Below are 16528 nucleotides of genomic sequence, written 5' to 3'. Positions count from 1 at the left end.
GGGTATTTCTTTATTGCTCTTTATTGTTATGATCACATGGGTTGGCAGGAAATACATGTTCAGTAAGTGAGTATAATGCACCACCAGAGGGAGACCACGTTACGTTACAGGGAGGGGCAGCACCTTGCTGTAGCGACATTCTCCTGAGTCTTCACTTTTAATATCTGATCATATATTTCAATGTAATTAGGTGTTTCAACCCAATATTGCACACATACAAATGATATATTGTTCACCAAATATGCAGGGTGGGGCAGTTATTAGTTCAAACTGTCAACTGTAAACATTTCGATTTGATTTAAATCACCTAGAGACTCCATACCCTGTAGTGGTATTGATAAACTGTGAATCTTATTAGCAAACTACCAACAATCTGTGTGTGAACTGCTACTGTATAAAGAAAAAATAAGGTTCGCTTGTTTGGTGGTGGTAGGTGGATGGGTTGTAGAGTACTTGTATTTCCAGTTTTCGAGATCATTGTCATTCAAACGTTCAAGCTTTGAAATCTCCGCAGCCACTCACGGGTTAAGGAGTGACATGTACACCGACACGAATGACTCGCAAGTAGGCTACAACTCCAAACTTGCGCAGTTTGAAGTTGCCAACGTTTATACAGATGTATAGAAGACATTTTTATCTACAAGATAGGTATGTATCACTGTTTGAAATAATGTAGAATGTGACATTTTGAATGCCTATCGGTAGGCGACGCGGAGGTCATGTTTCATCCAGTCTGCATGCATTCTGCGTCAGCTAAGAGTGCGCAGTCGAACACTCAAAGCAATTTCTTTATATGTCAACAGCATATCATTTTAAATCTGGGCTGACTATTAATCAATCAACAAGGTGTAAATTATAAATGCCAGTGATGCGGCTTGTTGTTCGGTGAATTTCTGTTATTGTACTACTTCCTGTTACCTGTGGACAGTCATCGCAGGTGACATGACACCTGTGCAGCATCAATACAGCGCAGCTCGAGTGAGCTTCATGTGGTGTTAATAAAATGGATTGTCGCTCTGTCGCAGTAGACTTTGATACATATATAGATAACATCATTTTGATATTGCCAAATAGTACTAGGATTAACTTATGTCTTTGAAATCATGCTAGAAACCCTGACTTCAGAGTATTATTGTCTTCCTTTCCAGTTTGTTGGAATCTGTCTGATGCATGAGAATCTGTCTGATGCAGAGAATCATTTTAAAATGGAGGACCTGGCTCTGTTGGATTTGTTGGAGTGCCCCCTGTGTTTCGAGCGATTGGACCGGTCAGCCAAGGTCCTGCCCTGCCAGCACACGTTCTGCAAACCCTGCCTGCACAGACAAGAGGCGTCCCGCTCCCAGCTATGCTGCCCAGAGTGTCGCACTCCCGTCCAGGCCAGGTCAGTGGAGGAGCTGCCTGCCAATCTCCTGCTGGTCCGGCTCCTAGAGGGCCTTCACCAGGGCTCCATGGGGCCAAGCAGGGACAGACAATCTGCCCGCTACATGGTGCCCTCAGCCAGGGAGAACGCCATACCCAGGGAGGCTCAGCAGCAGCAATCACTGCCCACACAGCACAGAGAGAGGCAGGGGCATAATGAGGTATGGGGCTGGTTCTTACTGCAACCCTTTGTTTGAATGCTTTGTTGATTATGATGCTGATATTTCACTCACCTCTATGATAATGATATATTCATATGATTTACATTGCACATTGTGTATCAGTCCCATATTTTGGGGACAATTACAATAGTTTGTTTGAAGCAGGCTTTAGCAAGTCATGCCTATCCAGGATATTCCCAGCTCTAAAGATTCTTTATGAGAGCCAGATGCCCATGAGAATGACAAATCTTGGAATTGATTCTTGTCAACAGATACATTTTGTAAATGGTCGAAGTATCTGTAACTGATACTTAGCTCATTCATTATTTCAACATCATTTACTAAATGTAGCCCGAGGTTCTGAACATCTCCATGACTTTTATGTTACTTTCATGCTTTTTCAATCAGAACATATCACATAACATTAGCATAGTCATGTATCTGAGTACATGTCACATTCAAACTTAGTTCACTGGTTGGAATGTTCTGGAATTAGTTTTATCTCACCACTGTGTTTGTAGGAAGGTTGGGGCATTTTGCTGATTCTCTGTGCGAGGTCTATTTCAGGTCCCAATTGTCTTGGTCTATTATCTCATCGCCTCTCTCATACTTGTTAACAAATGTCTTTTGCAAAGTGGCTGGTCCCAGCTTGTCAGTATAGAAGTAGGTCAAACTGAGAGTTTTATGTTTCACCAGAGGGAGATGCAATTGTATTGGCAAGACACATTGTTCAACTGACATCATGGGAAGGCGCAGCCTAGAAAAAAGTTTGGACGTGGGACGCTTCTTGCCCCAAACTCTTTTAACTTATTACCCAACAAGACTCTGCATATACTGTACCTTGCAAATGTACAGTCATGAAAAAGTGAAGATTGCTCATGTTGTCCAGGTTGTTGCCAGAGCCTTGCACAGCCACAGAGGGAACATCGCAGGAGAGCTTGACATGACGGCCGGTGACATCGTCACCCTAAGACACAAGGTGGATGATAATTGGTATTATGGAGACACCAACAGCAGCAGTGGGCTGGTCCCTGCCAACATGGTGCAGGTCATCAACCAGCCAAACCAGTCTCAAGCTCAACCTCAACCCCAGTCCCAGTCGCAGTCCCAGTCGCAGTCCCAGTCGCAGTCCCTACAACAATCCCAAGCCCAGCCACTGGCACTCTGCAGAGCCCTGTATGACTTTGAGGCCAACGCCATGGAGCTGGAAGACTGCAAGAACCGTCTCACCTTCCTCAAGGTCTGTCTGTGTGACTGTATACTGAACATATGGAGTAGAGTAGAGTCCTTAGCATGTATCAACATCATTTTGTCTCTTAATGGTGGGGCCCTCTGTTATAATTGATGTGGGGGGTTTCCTGTTCTGAACCCAGGGACTGTTAGCCAATTGGAGTCATCACTTCTGTATGTCTATCTGGCACGGTAATTGTTTGTTTTAACTCACTAACTGCTAAAGAATACCAGAACACTCACCACCTAGAGTGCCAAGTGTTTTATGTGGTATTTACCTAGCAACAAAATGAAGCATCATAATATTTATGGATTTGGTGAGTAAAGTCAGCCTTGGCACTCTTGAATGTTAGCAATTTGGGAGACTTTATTCACCACCGGCAATAAATGTGTTAAGGGGTACCCATATTCCAGGATGATCTTTGGGACTACTTGGTGTTATATGCAGCAGTATAAGATTGTAGTACATTCATAACATTAACAGTAGACAACATTAACAGTAGACAAAGTTCCTACTTCAATGCTACTATTTAAAGTTGCTTGATTGGCTTCCACTCTATTCATTGCTTGGAAGGCTCAGAGAAACAACAGCAACTAGAAGACCTAGAGGCACTCTGGCACTGGGAGACCTCTGATGCAGTGTTTCATACTGTGAAGGATTTCAGAGGGAGTTATATAAGGGCCTTAGCACTCACACGCTCTCCATTAAAGCACATTCGAGCAGAGCTTTTTTCAAAGGCATATGGTCAGATGGGTTTAGAGAGGGGTTGTCCGTGTAAAGGATTGGGCCCGCAGACACAAAGGGAGTTGATGTCACATTCTGCTGTAGGGGATTTCAGCTGAGTACTCCTTCTACAGAGCTAGCATTCTGTTCCAACCACCTTACAGTTGGATATCTCTCTCTCTCTCTCTCTCTCTCTCTTTCTTTCTCTCTCTCTCTTTATCTCTATCTATCGCTCTATCTCTCTCTATCTATCTATCTATCTATCTACCTGTCTATCTCGCTCTCTCTCTCTCTCTCTCTTTCCCTCCACCCCCTCTCTCTCCCTCCACCCCTCCTCTCTCCCTCCACCCCCCTCTCTCTGCCCCTATGTTTTCCTTTGATGTCAAATCTTGATTTGCAGGGCGACATCATCACTGTAATCAGACGAGTTGATGAAAACTGGATCGAAGGGAAGCTGGGGGAAAAAGTTGGGATTTTTCCTCTCCAGTTCACAGAGGTTGGTGTTTCTTATTTTTTTCTTTTTTCTTTCTTTCTTTCTTTCTTTCTTTCTTTCTTTCTTTCTTTGAAAGCATCTAATGATAGCTTCTGGCAGATATGATCAACGTTTTGATACCTGCCCATGTTCAGTTCGCTGCAGATTGATACTTTGGCACCTAATAGGTTGAACTATAGATGTCAGTACTGGATGTCAGTAATTTGGGGTTATTGCTGGGGCACTGCTTTGATTTCCCTCAAATCTTTCCTCTTTGATTCTTCCATAAATGTCTCTCCTGCACAGCAATGTGCTGAGGTAAAGAGCTAATCCCAGTATCCCTACTGTGTCACCCACCACTCATTAGTGTGTGACTATGAAGCTTACTCAGCTTCACAAAGCTAGCTTAGCTAGCTTATCTGACTGCCATTTGCCTTCCTCTGTTGTTGCTGCCTGCAGTTGTTAACTCTGTCCTGGCCAGGGCACAACCATTGATATCGTATAAACCTATCACATTCATCCCTATACAGTAGTAATGTACTGCTTAGTTCTCAGAGCCCTCTCTTCACCTTCTTCTCCTCTTCCCTCTCTCCCTCTCTCCTCTTTTCTCCTTTAATCATCCGGCTCTGTCTACCCCTACCCGTCTCCTCTCCTCTCTCACTGAGCCTGCCTCTCCTCGTGTCGTTCAACCAAGCGTGAAGCCACAGTAATACTTTCTCTGCTTGGGTGGCATAACAGCACATCACTGTAGGGAGTGAGAGCATTAGCCCTGCCTGCTTGGCTGCCTGGCTGTGCAGCAACACTCCACTCTGCCTCCTGCTCCTCTCAGCACCAGTCACGACTGCCTGGCTCAATTACTGGTGCCTAGCCGCCTGCCTGCCTGCCTAACCAACAAGTACAGTGTGTGAGTGAGGGAGTGAGCAGTAGGCCTTTTTGAAACCGCCTTGTCACTGATCAGATCATCAGAGCAGGCGGCATAGAGGGGTGGCAGGTAAAGTTGCCAGAGGGAGGGATAAGAAGGGAGAGGTGAAGAGTGATTCATTCTGTGATCAACAGTTTTTTCTGTCGGTGATGAACATAGCGTGCTGTGTCTGTGCTTTTAGTCAAATCCTAAATGTTTTTATTCCCTTTCAGCCAAACACGGCAGCTGCCAAACTCCTTGGGGGAAAGAACCGGAAGGGGAGCGACTCTGCAGAAACTTGCCCCCGCGTCGGGAGTGGGGGAAGCACTGGCTCAGCTGACATACAAAACCGGATACCCAGCCTTGGGGCACGTCAGAGCCCTACGAAGACCCCTAATATCAGTGCTCTCCCCCTCCCCAGCCAGGGAAAACAACCCAGCATCAGCAGCACCCTGTACCAGACAACCCAGGGGCAACCCTCTAACATCAATACCCAGTACCAGACAACCCAGGGGCAACCCTCTAACATCAATACCCAGTACCAGACAACCCAGGGGCAACCCTCGAACTTCAGTACCCAGTACCAGACAACCCAGGGGCAGTCATCCACCGTTAGCACACACAACAACCTGAACCATCAGGGCCTGGGGCAGCCGTCCCACCCGGCTGGCCCCCCTGTCACCGACAGCTCTAGTCACCCCTCTGGCGTGACCTCGCTTCGTGTGAAGCGCCGCTCTGACAGCACTCACAAACACCTGTCGCAGGTGAGTCCACAGATGTGGGTGTGTGTGTGTGTGTGTGTGTGTGTGTGTGTGTGTGTGTGTGTTTGTTGGGAGGAGCCTCCAGACATTGGCTGCTCAGTGTTGTTGTTGTTTACTTTCTCATTATTTTCTTAATGCATGTTCACTCATTGGACTTTCTTATTAACTCTGGCATGCAAATGTTCTCACAGCGCTAGGAAAACACTGTTCTCAGAATAACAAAGTCCTTTAATAATGGGTGTTTTTATAGGACTAATGAGTCACAACAGCTCAAGATGTTGCCTCTTGAATACAGGGAGGGAAACCATTACTCTTAACTTCAGGAATGAATGAGAGGCAGCGCCCATGTACATGATGAGGTGGCTCCTATCGAGACACAGGGAGGATGACAGATGGAGTGGAGTGGAGTGGATGGAGGGAGGGAGTGAGTGAGGGAGTGAGGGAGGGAGGGAGGGAGGGAGTGAGTGAGGGAGGAATGAAGGGAGTTGAGGGAAGGACGGGAGATGAAGAGAAAACAGCTGGGAACCACAGATTACAATCAGACTCTTGGGAAGGAAGCCAGATTTTCCCAAACAGATGAATTGGAGTGTTCGAGGGTTAGTGGTCTGCTCAGGGAGATCGAGGGGGACACAGGAGGGTGTTGAACAATGTTTTTTAGTGAGCGGAACTCCAATTCGGTGTGAATATCTACTTGGGTAATTCCGGGTCATTTCCGGGTTTTGATATTGCTCAATAATCAGAACTATGAGTATGTGTATTTAATTGATGTTTTTGAGTGAAATTTAGCTAATATGCGTTTGTATGTTTAATTGGACAAATACTGTAGTGATTCTCTTCATTACATAAAGCTAGCCTGATACAAACGCATATTAGCTAAATGAAAGCTAATATATATCATCATGTACACTTGTTGCCTCCCTTTCTCATATCGTCCGCGTAGCATGATTTTTTAATTTGAATGATTGAGTTGAACAGCGCTCATGGCTGCCTAATGTTTAATTGGACAAATGCTGCAGTGACTCTCTACATTACATAAAATGAGCTTGATACAAACGCACATTAGCTAAATGACACCTAATTTAGATCCATAAAGCTAGCACCAAGGCGGATTTCCACTCAACCATCACTACGATGTTTGTGTAGCTGCAAAAACAATCCCACACCTCCGAGCGCAAACATGAGATCATTCTGGAACAGTGTTTAGTGGTATCCAATGCCAACACACACAATTCTTCAAACTAACCCAAATTCCAAAGCCTGCTACTGTAACACTCTGCCAGCTGACCTGATAATAGTGTTCCCTTCCTTTGAAGAAAGTACTGCTCTACCCTGCAATTATGCACGTCGGGGAGTAAAAGAGTCATGTGGGTGCCACAGACGAGGCCTCACAAGGAGGAGGGAGTGAAGAGCAGGAGAGGGAGGAGGAGTAGGGGGATCAATAAGGGCATGGTGGAGGAGGAGGAGGAGGAGGAGGCTAAGGAAGAGATGGAGGAGGAGGAGAAGAAAGAGGAGGAGAATAGGGAGAAGAAAAGGAGGAGGAGGAGGAGGAGGAGAGAGGAGGGGGAGGAAGAGGAAGAGGTTAGGAGCCTCAGTCTCTCTCCGTTGCTCGCTCACATGCTTATGCTGATGACTCACTCAGCAGAGTTGGTTACATAACAGACCCCCTCTCTTATCTGCCTGAAAGCTCCTTCCTCTTCACTGAGCAGGTAACACTCTCTTTCACATCGCTGTGCCAATAATAGCAGACGAGCCGAGGCCTGAGTTTTGCGCTAGCTCCCCCACTTTTAAAGGAGAGACTCTTGCCATCCAAACAGGAGCAGGGCTGCCCAATGGTACGGATCACGGGAGGTGACCACGGGACTGAGTGTTTTTTTTTTTTCTTCTTCTTTTAAGCGTGAGCACAACTGACTAAAGCACGCGCGCAAATTGATATAAAACGTGCACACGATTTAACTCTATAAAAAGCGTTCCCTAGTCCCCTCACTGCCGTTTGCGTCGTTTAACGTTCGATAGGGTTCCCAACCGACGGATGCTGTACAACCAAAACAAAAGTATAGGAGGCCATAGTGAAAATACTGTGCTCCACACAATCCACCATACCTTTCCTTTTGGATGTGATGATGATGATGATGATGAAATCATTCATGACAATCATCTCTGGAGTCTTATTCCTCTTCCTGAATGTGTGGTGCAGTGAAAGCAGGCTGCCCTGTGACATTGTGCTGCTAGCCTACTTCTGTTTGGGTGATACAGTTACCCATACAACATCGATAAACAACCGACATGGTGATTCCTGATTACTCTCGGTACATCGTAAAGTGACCCCAACACCTCTTTTCCAAGAGAGCAGATGGTGTCTGATATGCAGGTGTGACTGAAATGCACGTTCACGCGGTGGCCATGACCGTTCTTTGAGGTGGAAAAGAGGAGAAGACCAGCTGCAACAGTAAATTCATCAACATCAAATGAATCACCCGCTTTTGGAGTGAACGTAATCTCACATGTAGCGACAGGGATGAGGTCTAACGCTGAATAAAGCGGCTTGCCCCCCTGACAGGCAGCTGTACCGCTTGTCGGCAGAAGGGCGGCTAGGCCGCGTGAAGACGGCGGCCCACCAGCCGGAGGAGCGTGCAGCTCCCCTCTGACTAAAAGCAGCCTGCCGTGGGGTGGGGACTAGGGAACACGGACCTTTTTATAGAATGAAATTGTGTGCATGCTTTATATTTTGTGCGCACGCTTTATATTTGTGCACACGTTTCAGTAATGCGTGCGCACGTTGGCCAAGTCAACATGTGCTTTGTGAGCTATTCCTAGAGCTGCAGCCCATCAGCTCTTGCCTTTGGCCCCTGCCACTGCAAGACAAACACAGGCAGATAATGTCTTCCTCCTAGCACCTCTTATGAAAATATGCTGATGGTGAACTAGAAGATGAAGTTCCAGAAGAAACTTTGTGAGCTTGCTGTGAACGTCTTATTATTGTAACGGATAAAGTTTACAGATAGTTTGGTTGGTTGGATGAAAGGTTGGTTAGTTAGATAGATGAGAGAAGGTTTGTAGATAGTTGAGAGAAGGGTAGATGGATAGATAGGATGAACCTGTGGTAGTTTAGTGGGTAGACAGTGTAGGGTGGTTTTAGTGGGGTAGAACTGGTAGCTAAGAGAGTGTTGTGTAATCATTCTGAGAATGTGTTCTGCTGGTCTCCTACTGTTTTTATTTAAGGGTTCTGAAAGCTCCATGGCAGTTGCAGTAACAATGGAGCTGTCAGAATGTCAACATATCACCATGTTAAGGGATAGTTACGTTTTTGAGTTACAAAAGGCTTAATAGTTAAAAAAAAAAAAAAAAAAAAATGAATAGGTATCAATACCAAAAGTAAGTGAGACCTCTGTATATTGTAAAGTTGGATTGGTATGTTTAGCTTAAAGGTTGTAGAAGGAGTTACAGAGGGAAATCCGGAAGAAGAATATTAAGTATTGGCAAGGATAATGGTTGGACTTGCTGAAACAAGCCCACTAATAACTAGAAAAATAAGTTCCAGGAGAACTTTGCTTTGAGATAAACTGCCGCTCTTTGTGAAAGTCACTCAAGAGTGGCGGAACATACTCAGCTTGGAGGCATTTGGATTTTCGTGGCATTTGGGGTGTCACGCAATTTTGACAAATAACATAACAATATACATATATATATATATATTAGTGGATAGGCTCTATGTATGCCACCGATCACAACAAGTTACAGTGCCTCTGAGCTTAGACAACATAACCACTCGATTTTAGAGGAACTAAGCATAAATGTTGGTCGATATTCCATTATAGAGGCATTTAATCGCGGGCAGGCAGCCGCGGTCCGGTAAAATGTATGTGTAATGACTGTTGGAGAAGAGTTTTGTCAGCATTTTGGCCATTTCAGATCTATTAGACTACATAAGTAATTAGGTATGATATAAAAACTCATTGACCTATGTGCCTGTATGGAGTGTCCTTTGAAACTATCCGCTGTGCACCCTGTCCCCGTGCGCAAAAATTCTACCTGCAAAGTGACCCGTCGGCTGTGCATCGCACTTTGAAATTGAAAAAAAGAGCAAGATGATTGGGTGGGCCTGAGTTTCAAGGTGATTGGGCGGGCCTGGGTTTCAAGGTGATTGGGCAGGCCTGGGTTTCAAGGTGATTGGGCGGGCCTGGGTTTCAAGGTGATTGGGCGGGCCTGGGTTTCAAGGTGATTGGGCGGGCCTGGGTTTCAAGGTGATTGGGCGGGCCTGGGTTTCAAGGTGATTGGGAGGGCCTGGGTTTCAAGGTGATTGGGAGGGCCTGGGTTTCAAGGTGATTGGGCGGGCCTGGGTTTCAAGATGATTGGGCGGGCCTGGGTTTCAAGGTGATTGGGCGGGCCTGGGTTTCAAGGTGATTGGGCAGGCCTGGGTTTCAAGGTTTTTATGTGGTATTTACCTAGCAACAATATCTGGATTGGCTACAAAATAATTAATAATTTATGCATTTTTGGTGAATAAAGTCACCCTTGGCACTCTAGAATGTTGACAATTTGGGCGACTTTCTTCACCCTAGGCACTAAATGAGTTAAAGCCGATGTCATACAGGCTTTAGGCTTCATCATGTGACTAATAAAGCCGAGCCCTGTCAGCATTTTCAAGTTATGAAATGAGGCTATGGTGTTTGCCAACACTTTATTTGAAGACCTGCTTGCTAATAAGCTCACAACCCATGACTAAATGATAAGTTAATAAACAGTTCCCGAAATCATAGGTACTGTATAGGACAATATATTACATATTTGATTGTATATGTGTATACTGTATGAGTTGCTTATTATTACTGGAGATGGTACAATATGAGGACCCCCACTATGGCGTCCCTTCAGAGGTGCTTCTGCTGGTTCGTTGCTCTTGGTCCTGGTGGTGGCCAGAACAAGTGTCTGGCACAGTTAACGTTCATGTGACTGCGCTGTGAACCACATACCACAGGCCAGGACGGGAGGAGGTGTGGGGTGAGCTTCAAGACAGGAGTGAGAAACTTTTTGCCATACACGCTTGGATTCACTTGCATCAAAACATATATTATAGATTGTATCACAACATGGTTAAAAGGCAGTGATTATCATTTTCATGTGATTATCATCAAATCGTCTCTCTCTCTCTCAATTGAATTCATTTGTATTGACACAATAAGACATTCTCACATTGCCAAAGTGAACTTATTAAATAAGTGTTGACAGAACATTAATTATGATAAATACAAAATAATAATGCAATTATTAATTTTGTCCTTAACGACAGGTGTAGCAATTTACAAAAAAACTGGAATAACATTCAATTTGGTGTGTTGTTCCAATGGCTGTCCCAAAGGATGTGGCAAGATACTACATCTCTCTCTCTCTGTCTCTCTCTCGCTCTCCCTCTCTCTCCCTCTCTCTCTTTCTGTTTCCGTGTTTGTCTATCTGTCTGCTTCTCTCTCAGTGTGTCCCCTTTATTATAATTTGACACAACTAGCTCTAATGTGATGTGAAGACATGTCACAAACTATAATACATTGACCAATGGAAAAGTGCTGTCAATCTCCTGAATGTGCCCAAAGAGAGGAATTCAGATCATCTGCCAGTTTGTAGATCTGTCTGTCTACAAAATTCGTTAGACGGAAAGACGGCAATGAACTGTCATGATCTGTCTTCTCCTTCAGACAGTGGCAGGCAGCATCTCTCCAGGACATGCAATGCTAACTTTGTCTCACGTTACTTCTGCCTCATGGCATTGCTTTTTACATTGCAAAGTGCATGCTAGAGACTCTGATTATAACCATGGCAGGCAATGCTTTAATCAAGGCTTCTTTTGTCCCCCTCAAGGGTAGGGTGCGTGAATATAATGTGTTGTATGGTGACAGTGCTTCAGGCTATAGGTACAAAGTCTTTTCCATCAAACAACCCCAGGCAAACTTTTATGCACTAATATCGTTGAGCATGGAATCCTAAATAGCACCAGGGCTGTGTGCTGTATCACTGTAACGAGAACAGTCAGTTTGAGACTACTGTCCTTGGCACTGCAATGAGAACCACAACATTACAACTATGTGAGGGAGCAGAATTTGAGTCACAGAAAAAAATATCAAAGGTCTGTGACTAAAATGCTATTTTCAGCTTGGTAATTAAGGGCTATTATCCCAAAGGCAGCGTCCTTAACAGTTGGGAGCCACACCTCAGGGTAGCTCCCAGACTGAGGCTGCGTCAAACCTGAGTCAGAGCCTCTTGTCTCGGAGCCTGTCAGAGTCCTTCAGCTCCCTGGAACGTTAGTGGAGTGGAGGTTTCAAGTTAAAGGATGAAGGTAATGTGGTATGCTGTGTCTCTTGCAGTTTCACTGCATTTCACGTTGCAGTATTTTTCATGTAATGGAGTGCTAACTGGGCCGCAGAAAGGAGATAGTATGCAGAAAGAAGCACTGCTGTTAAGCACTGCATTCTGTGGAGGCACCAAGTCAACAGTGTGCTGTAAATAACAATCCCATTGTCCTTGGTGGGTCATTAATACCTTATTCTCTGTATATATGGCTTTTATCCTCCTTGGTAGCTGTCTGTCTATCTGTCTGTACCTCAGTCCCTCTCCCCTGCATTCCTGGTTGATAGTCCGCTTCATTTCACATCCTGTATGTGCACACATACAGTACATACCCTTTGAATAAACTCTGTCTGTTTCCGTTTGTTGCCTCCATCTTCTTAGGGTGAGAGGAAGATGAATAGTGAGACCCCTCCCAGCATCACTATGGCCCTGATCAACCCCCAGACCTCCACCTCCACAGAGAACAAACAGTCCACTCAGCAGCTCTCCATCAGTGTGTGAGTAACACTGGAGTAACACTGTCTAACACTAGGTTGATACTGTCATGATGTAGTAGTAACACATTAGAAGTATAGTAGTAACACTAGAGCAACATTGGGGGTAAGTAACACTGTAGTAGCATGACGGCACAACATGGTTTCTCTGGGTCCTCAGGTGTGCGGCTCTGTATTCCTACAAGCCCCGTCGGTCGGAGGAACTGGAGCTGAGGAAGGGGGAGATGGTGGGGGTGTACGGAAAGTTCAAAGAGGGCTGGCTCCGTGGCCTGTCTCTCAGAACAGGCAAAGTAGGCATCTTGCCTGGCAACTTCGTCACCCCTGTGCTCAGGTGAGAGGGTGTGGCCTGCCATGGCACTTTTCGTTGGCTGACTGTTGAAGGGATATTTTGATTTGAACTTAGATTTTGTGGGGAATGTATTTGCTTTTGTAATTGATGAACAATCAATGGGACAGGACAGAAACGTTTTTCAGATAAATATTTCAAAGATTCATCGTGACCTGCATATACGTATAGGTAAAAAATAAAATAAAGAAACTACTGTCATAAGCATTTCAATACATAGATTTTAATTTTAATTATTATTTTTTTGGGTTATTTCATATAAATGTACTTTACCTAACAGCAGGAGTGTAAAGTAATGATTCTGAACAATTATTTTGCTACCCTAATCCATCTATCAAACTGTCTCCATCTCTTCGCAAAGGGAGCCCATAATGTGCTACTTTCACTTCACTTTCATATGTCAAATGTTTGCGCTTTCTTCTTCTTTTTAAAAACGTTGGATGTGTAGGCCTATATTAGTTACTCCATAATACACTGGTAAAGTGGAACATCACTGACACCCAAAAAACCTACAAAGCTGCAGCAAATGGTACACTAACATGAATATGGTCATGTTTGGCTGCTAAATGTGCTCCCACCATAATATAATTGAATATTCTTAATGATTTCCTTTCCTTACCATCCCAGAAATGGAGACAGTGTCAGAAACTGAGCAGGTTAGAATATTTACGACTGCACCGTTTTTTCTTTTTTCACGTTAGCCGTTTCAAACCGGTATGACCGTTAAAACGATTATTTGCATGACGATCGACTGACACTTAAAATTCCATGACCGTCACAGCCCTACGTGTAATGTGGTTCGGCGTCCTACGTTCTCTGAAGATGGCTTGATGTGAAACGCGTTTGTGCTGATGTTGATTACAACATGTGTGATGAAACCTTAAATTGACACGCATGTTATCCATGCCATAGAACATCTGCCAGACTTCTTGAGTCCAAGGCTGTGTCCTCAGCCCCCGGCACAGCCTCTGGAAAGAGAACCACAGCGACCAAGCCTCCATCTGTGGTCCTCGCTCTCGATAAGGTCAACTCTGACGGAACAGCCTACACAGCTGGACCTGTCTCTATGGCCACACAGCCTGTGATGTCATCAGCCGGTGCCGTAAGACCTTCCCTGCATGGGGTGTCGCAGGGATGGGACACGGTGAGGCGGGCCTTCCATCCACACAGAGGTGAGAGTGGGGAACTCATACACAACTCCTTTTCAATAGTGCTGGATTCTCACATGGTAGTCAACCAAATCAAATTGTGCAAGCTTGACATTGTATGCCCACTTCATGGGCTTGCAAAGTCTTATTTTGGTCGTAGAAAAAGTGTAAAGATGGTTCGGGCGATAGATAGATTTGCTCGGTAGTTGAAAGAAAGTGAAAGAGTCTTATGGTCACGGATAAAGTTTAAAGATCGTTTGATTGGCTGGTTGGTTGGGTGGATGAAAGGTTAATTCTGTGGTTTAGTCAGAGAAATGTAAAGAGAAGGCTGAAGTACGTTTCCACTGCATTGTACATTTTTGTGTTGATCCTTACAAATTCATAGCCAGTACAAGCTTATTCCTCATCACGTATCCTGTATTTCACAGGATACACACTTTGAGTGACATCAAACTGTTTATGTGCCCTCAGGCTCATCCCAACGAGGAAACTACTTCTCCCATACCTCCAGCTTAGGCCATCAGTCCCACACCCAGAACTTTGCACACATCCATGCTCCTGGATACTCACCTGCCCTGCCAAGGAAGAAACACAGCAGCATCCTCCCAAACCCCAGCAGACCACTGGGCTGGATCTCTGAGGCAACAGCGCCCTCAGCTGGTAGCTTTCTGAGGGACCGAGACACTGCTGCTAAAGAAGCCTTTGACAGACAGGCCGGTAACGCCCCACACTCCATCCTGGTCAGACCAGACTCCTTTAAGAGCAATACAGAAAAGGTACTGGAATGTATAGTAGTTCTTTTGTAGTAGTTCCTTTGGGGGATGTTTCACTGGTCTTATTTCTGCTTATGACCTTTATTAACTGGTTTATTATGAGCTGATAACTAATGCAATTCCATAACTCGACATTAATGAGTATATTTTTTGTTTTTCACCCCTTAGCCCACAAAGTCAGTGCGGTTCCTCACCAAGGACTCCTCCCCTCCGGCATCCAGGACGCCCTCCCTATCCTCAGCCACTCAGGCCCCCTCCAATACTCGACCTGGACCACCACACTTAGAGGTGTGGGCCCCATCGTTGACCTTGGGCCGAGACGGGCCTGGTATCATAATGAAAGAAGGCAAGGCACCTATTCTTAGGAAAGGTCTGGAAACAGCCGTCTCAGATGGTCTGGCTTCCAACCTGAAATCTTCATCATCCCCATCAACGTCATCATCATCATCAGCAGCATCCACTCAGTCGAGTCCCTGCAGGTACAATGGATTTCTTTTCTCACAATCAAAAGTTAGAAACAGTGGTTTGAGTGCTATCTGTCCTGAAGTGGACATTCCAAAGGAGGGGTTTAGCTGTAAGCGAGATGAGCAAGCAGATCGTTTCAAGGTTATCTCTAAGGGTTGATCTGAATATTCTCCATAATAACAGCGCTATTACATATCGTCCCACTTATTATATGACAATCATTAAGGATATGCATTTTGTGTTCAATAGACTGTGTACCGTAACATCTCTTATCTCTATTCCTCCAGACACAGAGTAGCGACAATGTACACGGCCCAGACTGATGCTGAGCTCAGTCTGATGCAGGGAGAGTTGGTCCAGGTCCACAGGCCTCGACCCGATGGGCGAGTTCTAGTTACCCAGGAGAGCAACGGCCACACGGGTCTGTTCCATAGCAGTGTTCTACAAGTCCTGGAGAGGTTCAGCTGACTGTATGTGTTGTTTAGAGTATGTGTGTTTGTGTTCTCCATGTGGTTAAACTGCTAAGTGAAATAATCAAGCTGTTGAAGAGTATGTGAGTGTGTCCATGTGTTGTTATGCTGCCAAACGACAAAAATATTTTTTTTTGCCCTTGAAATTTCTTACTGTATTTGAGACAGTGGCTAAATTAAGTTCTGAGATGTATTTTGTGTATTTCAATGTGCAGAGAAGCATGTTAGTTGCACATATACAGTTATTTCCAGATTTGCACAAACCACCCCTGAAAGTCTGACCAATTATTTTGAATGAGACTGAGTGTTCCCTCTACAAAACACACGTTAGACCCAATAGTCAGTGCCTTGGTATTGCCCATAAAGAAGACAAAATAACAAAATGACTGTCAAATTGATATAATAAACATGCTTTCGTCAACAATAGAATGCATTTTAACATCCTTAACCCACTGTCTGCAATAAAGTTGAGCAAAGGTGATCTACTGTCCTGTGTTCTGTTCTATGCTATGATGACTTTTTCTGAGGACAGGCACATATACAAATAGTATAATTCTCCTGTGCTCAAAGAAATGCTACTTGATTATTTTAAGTTGTGTCACACAATAAAATACAATATCTTGCAGTGCCATGGATTTATTTATATACACTCACCAGCCACTTTATTAGGTACACTGTTCAACTGCTTGTTAACGCAAATATCTAATCAGCCAATCACATGGCAGCAACTCAATGCATTTAGTCATGTAGACATGGTCAAGACACTGAAATTCAAACCGAGCATCAGAATGGGGAAGAAAGGTGATTTAAGTGACTTTGAACGTGGCA

At 44.7% G+C, this 16528-nt stretch overlaps 1 protein-coding gene across 1 annotated transcript; it reads left to right on the top strand.

Moving 5' to 3' along the window:
• Positions 1-538: 538 nt before the first annotated feature.
• sh3rf2 (SH3 domain containing ring finger 2) lies at positions 539-16289 on the top strand. The gene is made up of 11 exons (XM_083686691.1): positions 539-648; positions 1149-1580; positions 2470-2820; positions 3935-4030; positions 5141-5671; positions 12386-12501; positions 12659-12829; positions 13757-14016; positions 14464-14768; positions 14934-15244; positions 15518-16289. The coding sequence occupies exons 2-11, from the start codon at positions 1167-1169 to the stop codon at positions 15696-15698; spliced, it is 2736 nt and encodes a 911-aa protein (XP_083542817.1). The 5' UTR covers positions 539-648; positions 1149-1166; the 3' UTR covers positions 15699-16289.
• The last annotated feature ends 239 nt before the right edge of the window (positions 16290-16528 follow it).

This window comes from Argentina silus, assembly GCF_951799395.1.
Source record: "Argentina silus genome assembly, chromosome: 15".
Classification (NCBI taxonomy): domain Eukaryota; kingdom Metazoa; phylum Chordata; class Actinopteri; order Argentiniformes; family Argentinidae; genus Argentina; species Argentina silus.
The sequence above is the reverse complement of the archived record's forward strand: the minus strand, read 5'-3'. Positions and strand labels throughout refer to the sequence as shown.

Excerpts from the sequence above, each read along its gene's own strand:
- sh3rf2 (XM_083686691.1), top strand. The coding sequence starts at position 1,167 with ATGCATGAGAATCTGTCTGATGCAGAGAATCATTTTAAAATGGAGGAC. Across the intron at positions 4,031-5,140 it reads TTCCTCTCCAGTTCACAGAG|CCAAACACGGCAGCTGCCAA; the intron begins GTTGGTGTTTCT and ends ATTCCCTTTCAG. Across the intron at positions 12,830-13,756 it reads TTCGTCACCCCTGTGCTCAG|AACATCTGCCAGACTTCTTG; the intron begins GTGAGAGGGTGT and ends TCCATGCCATAG.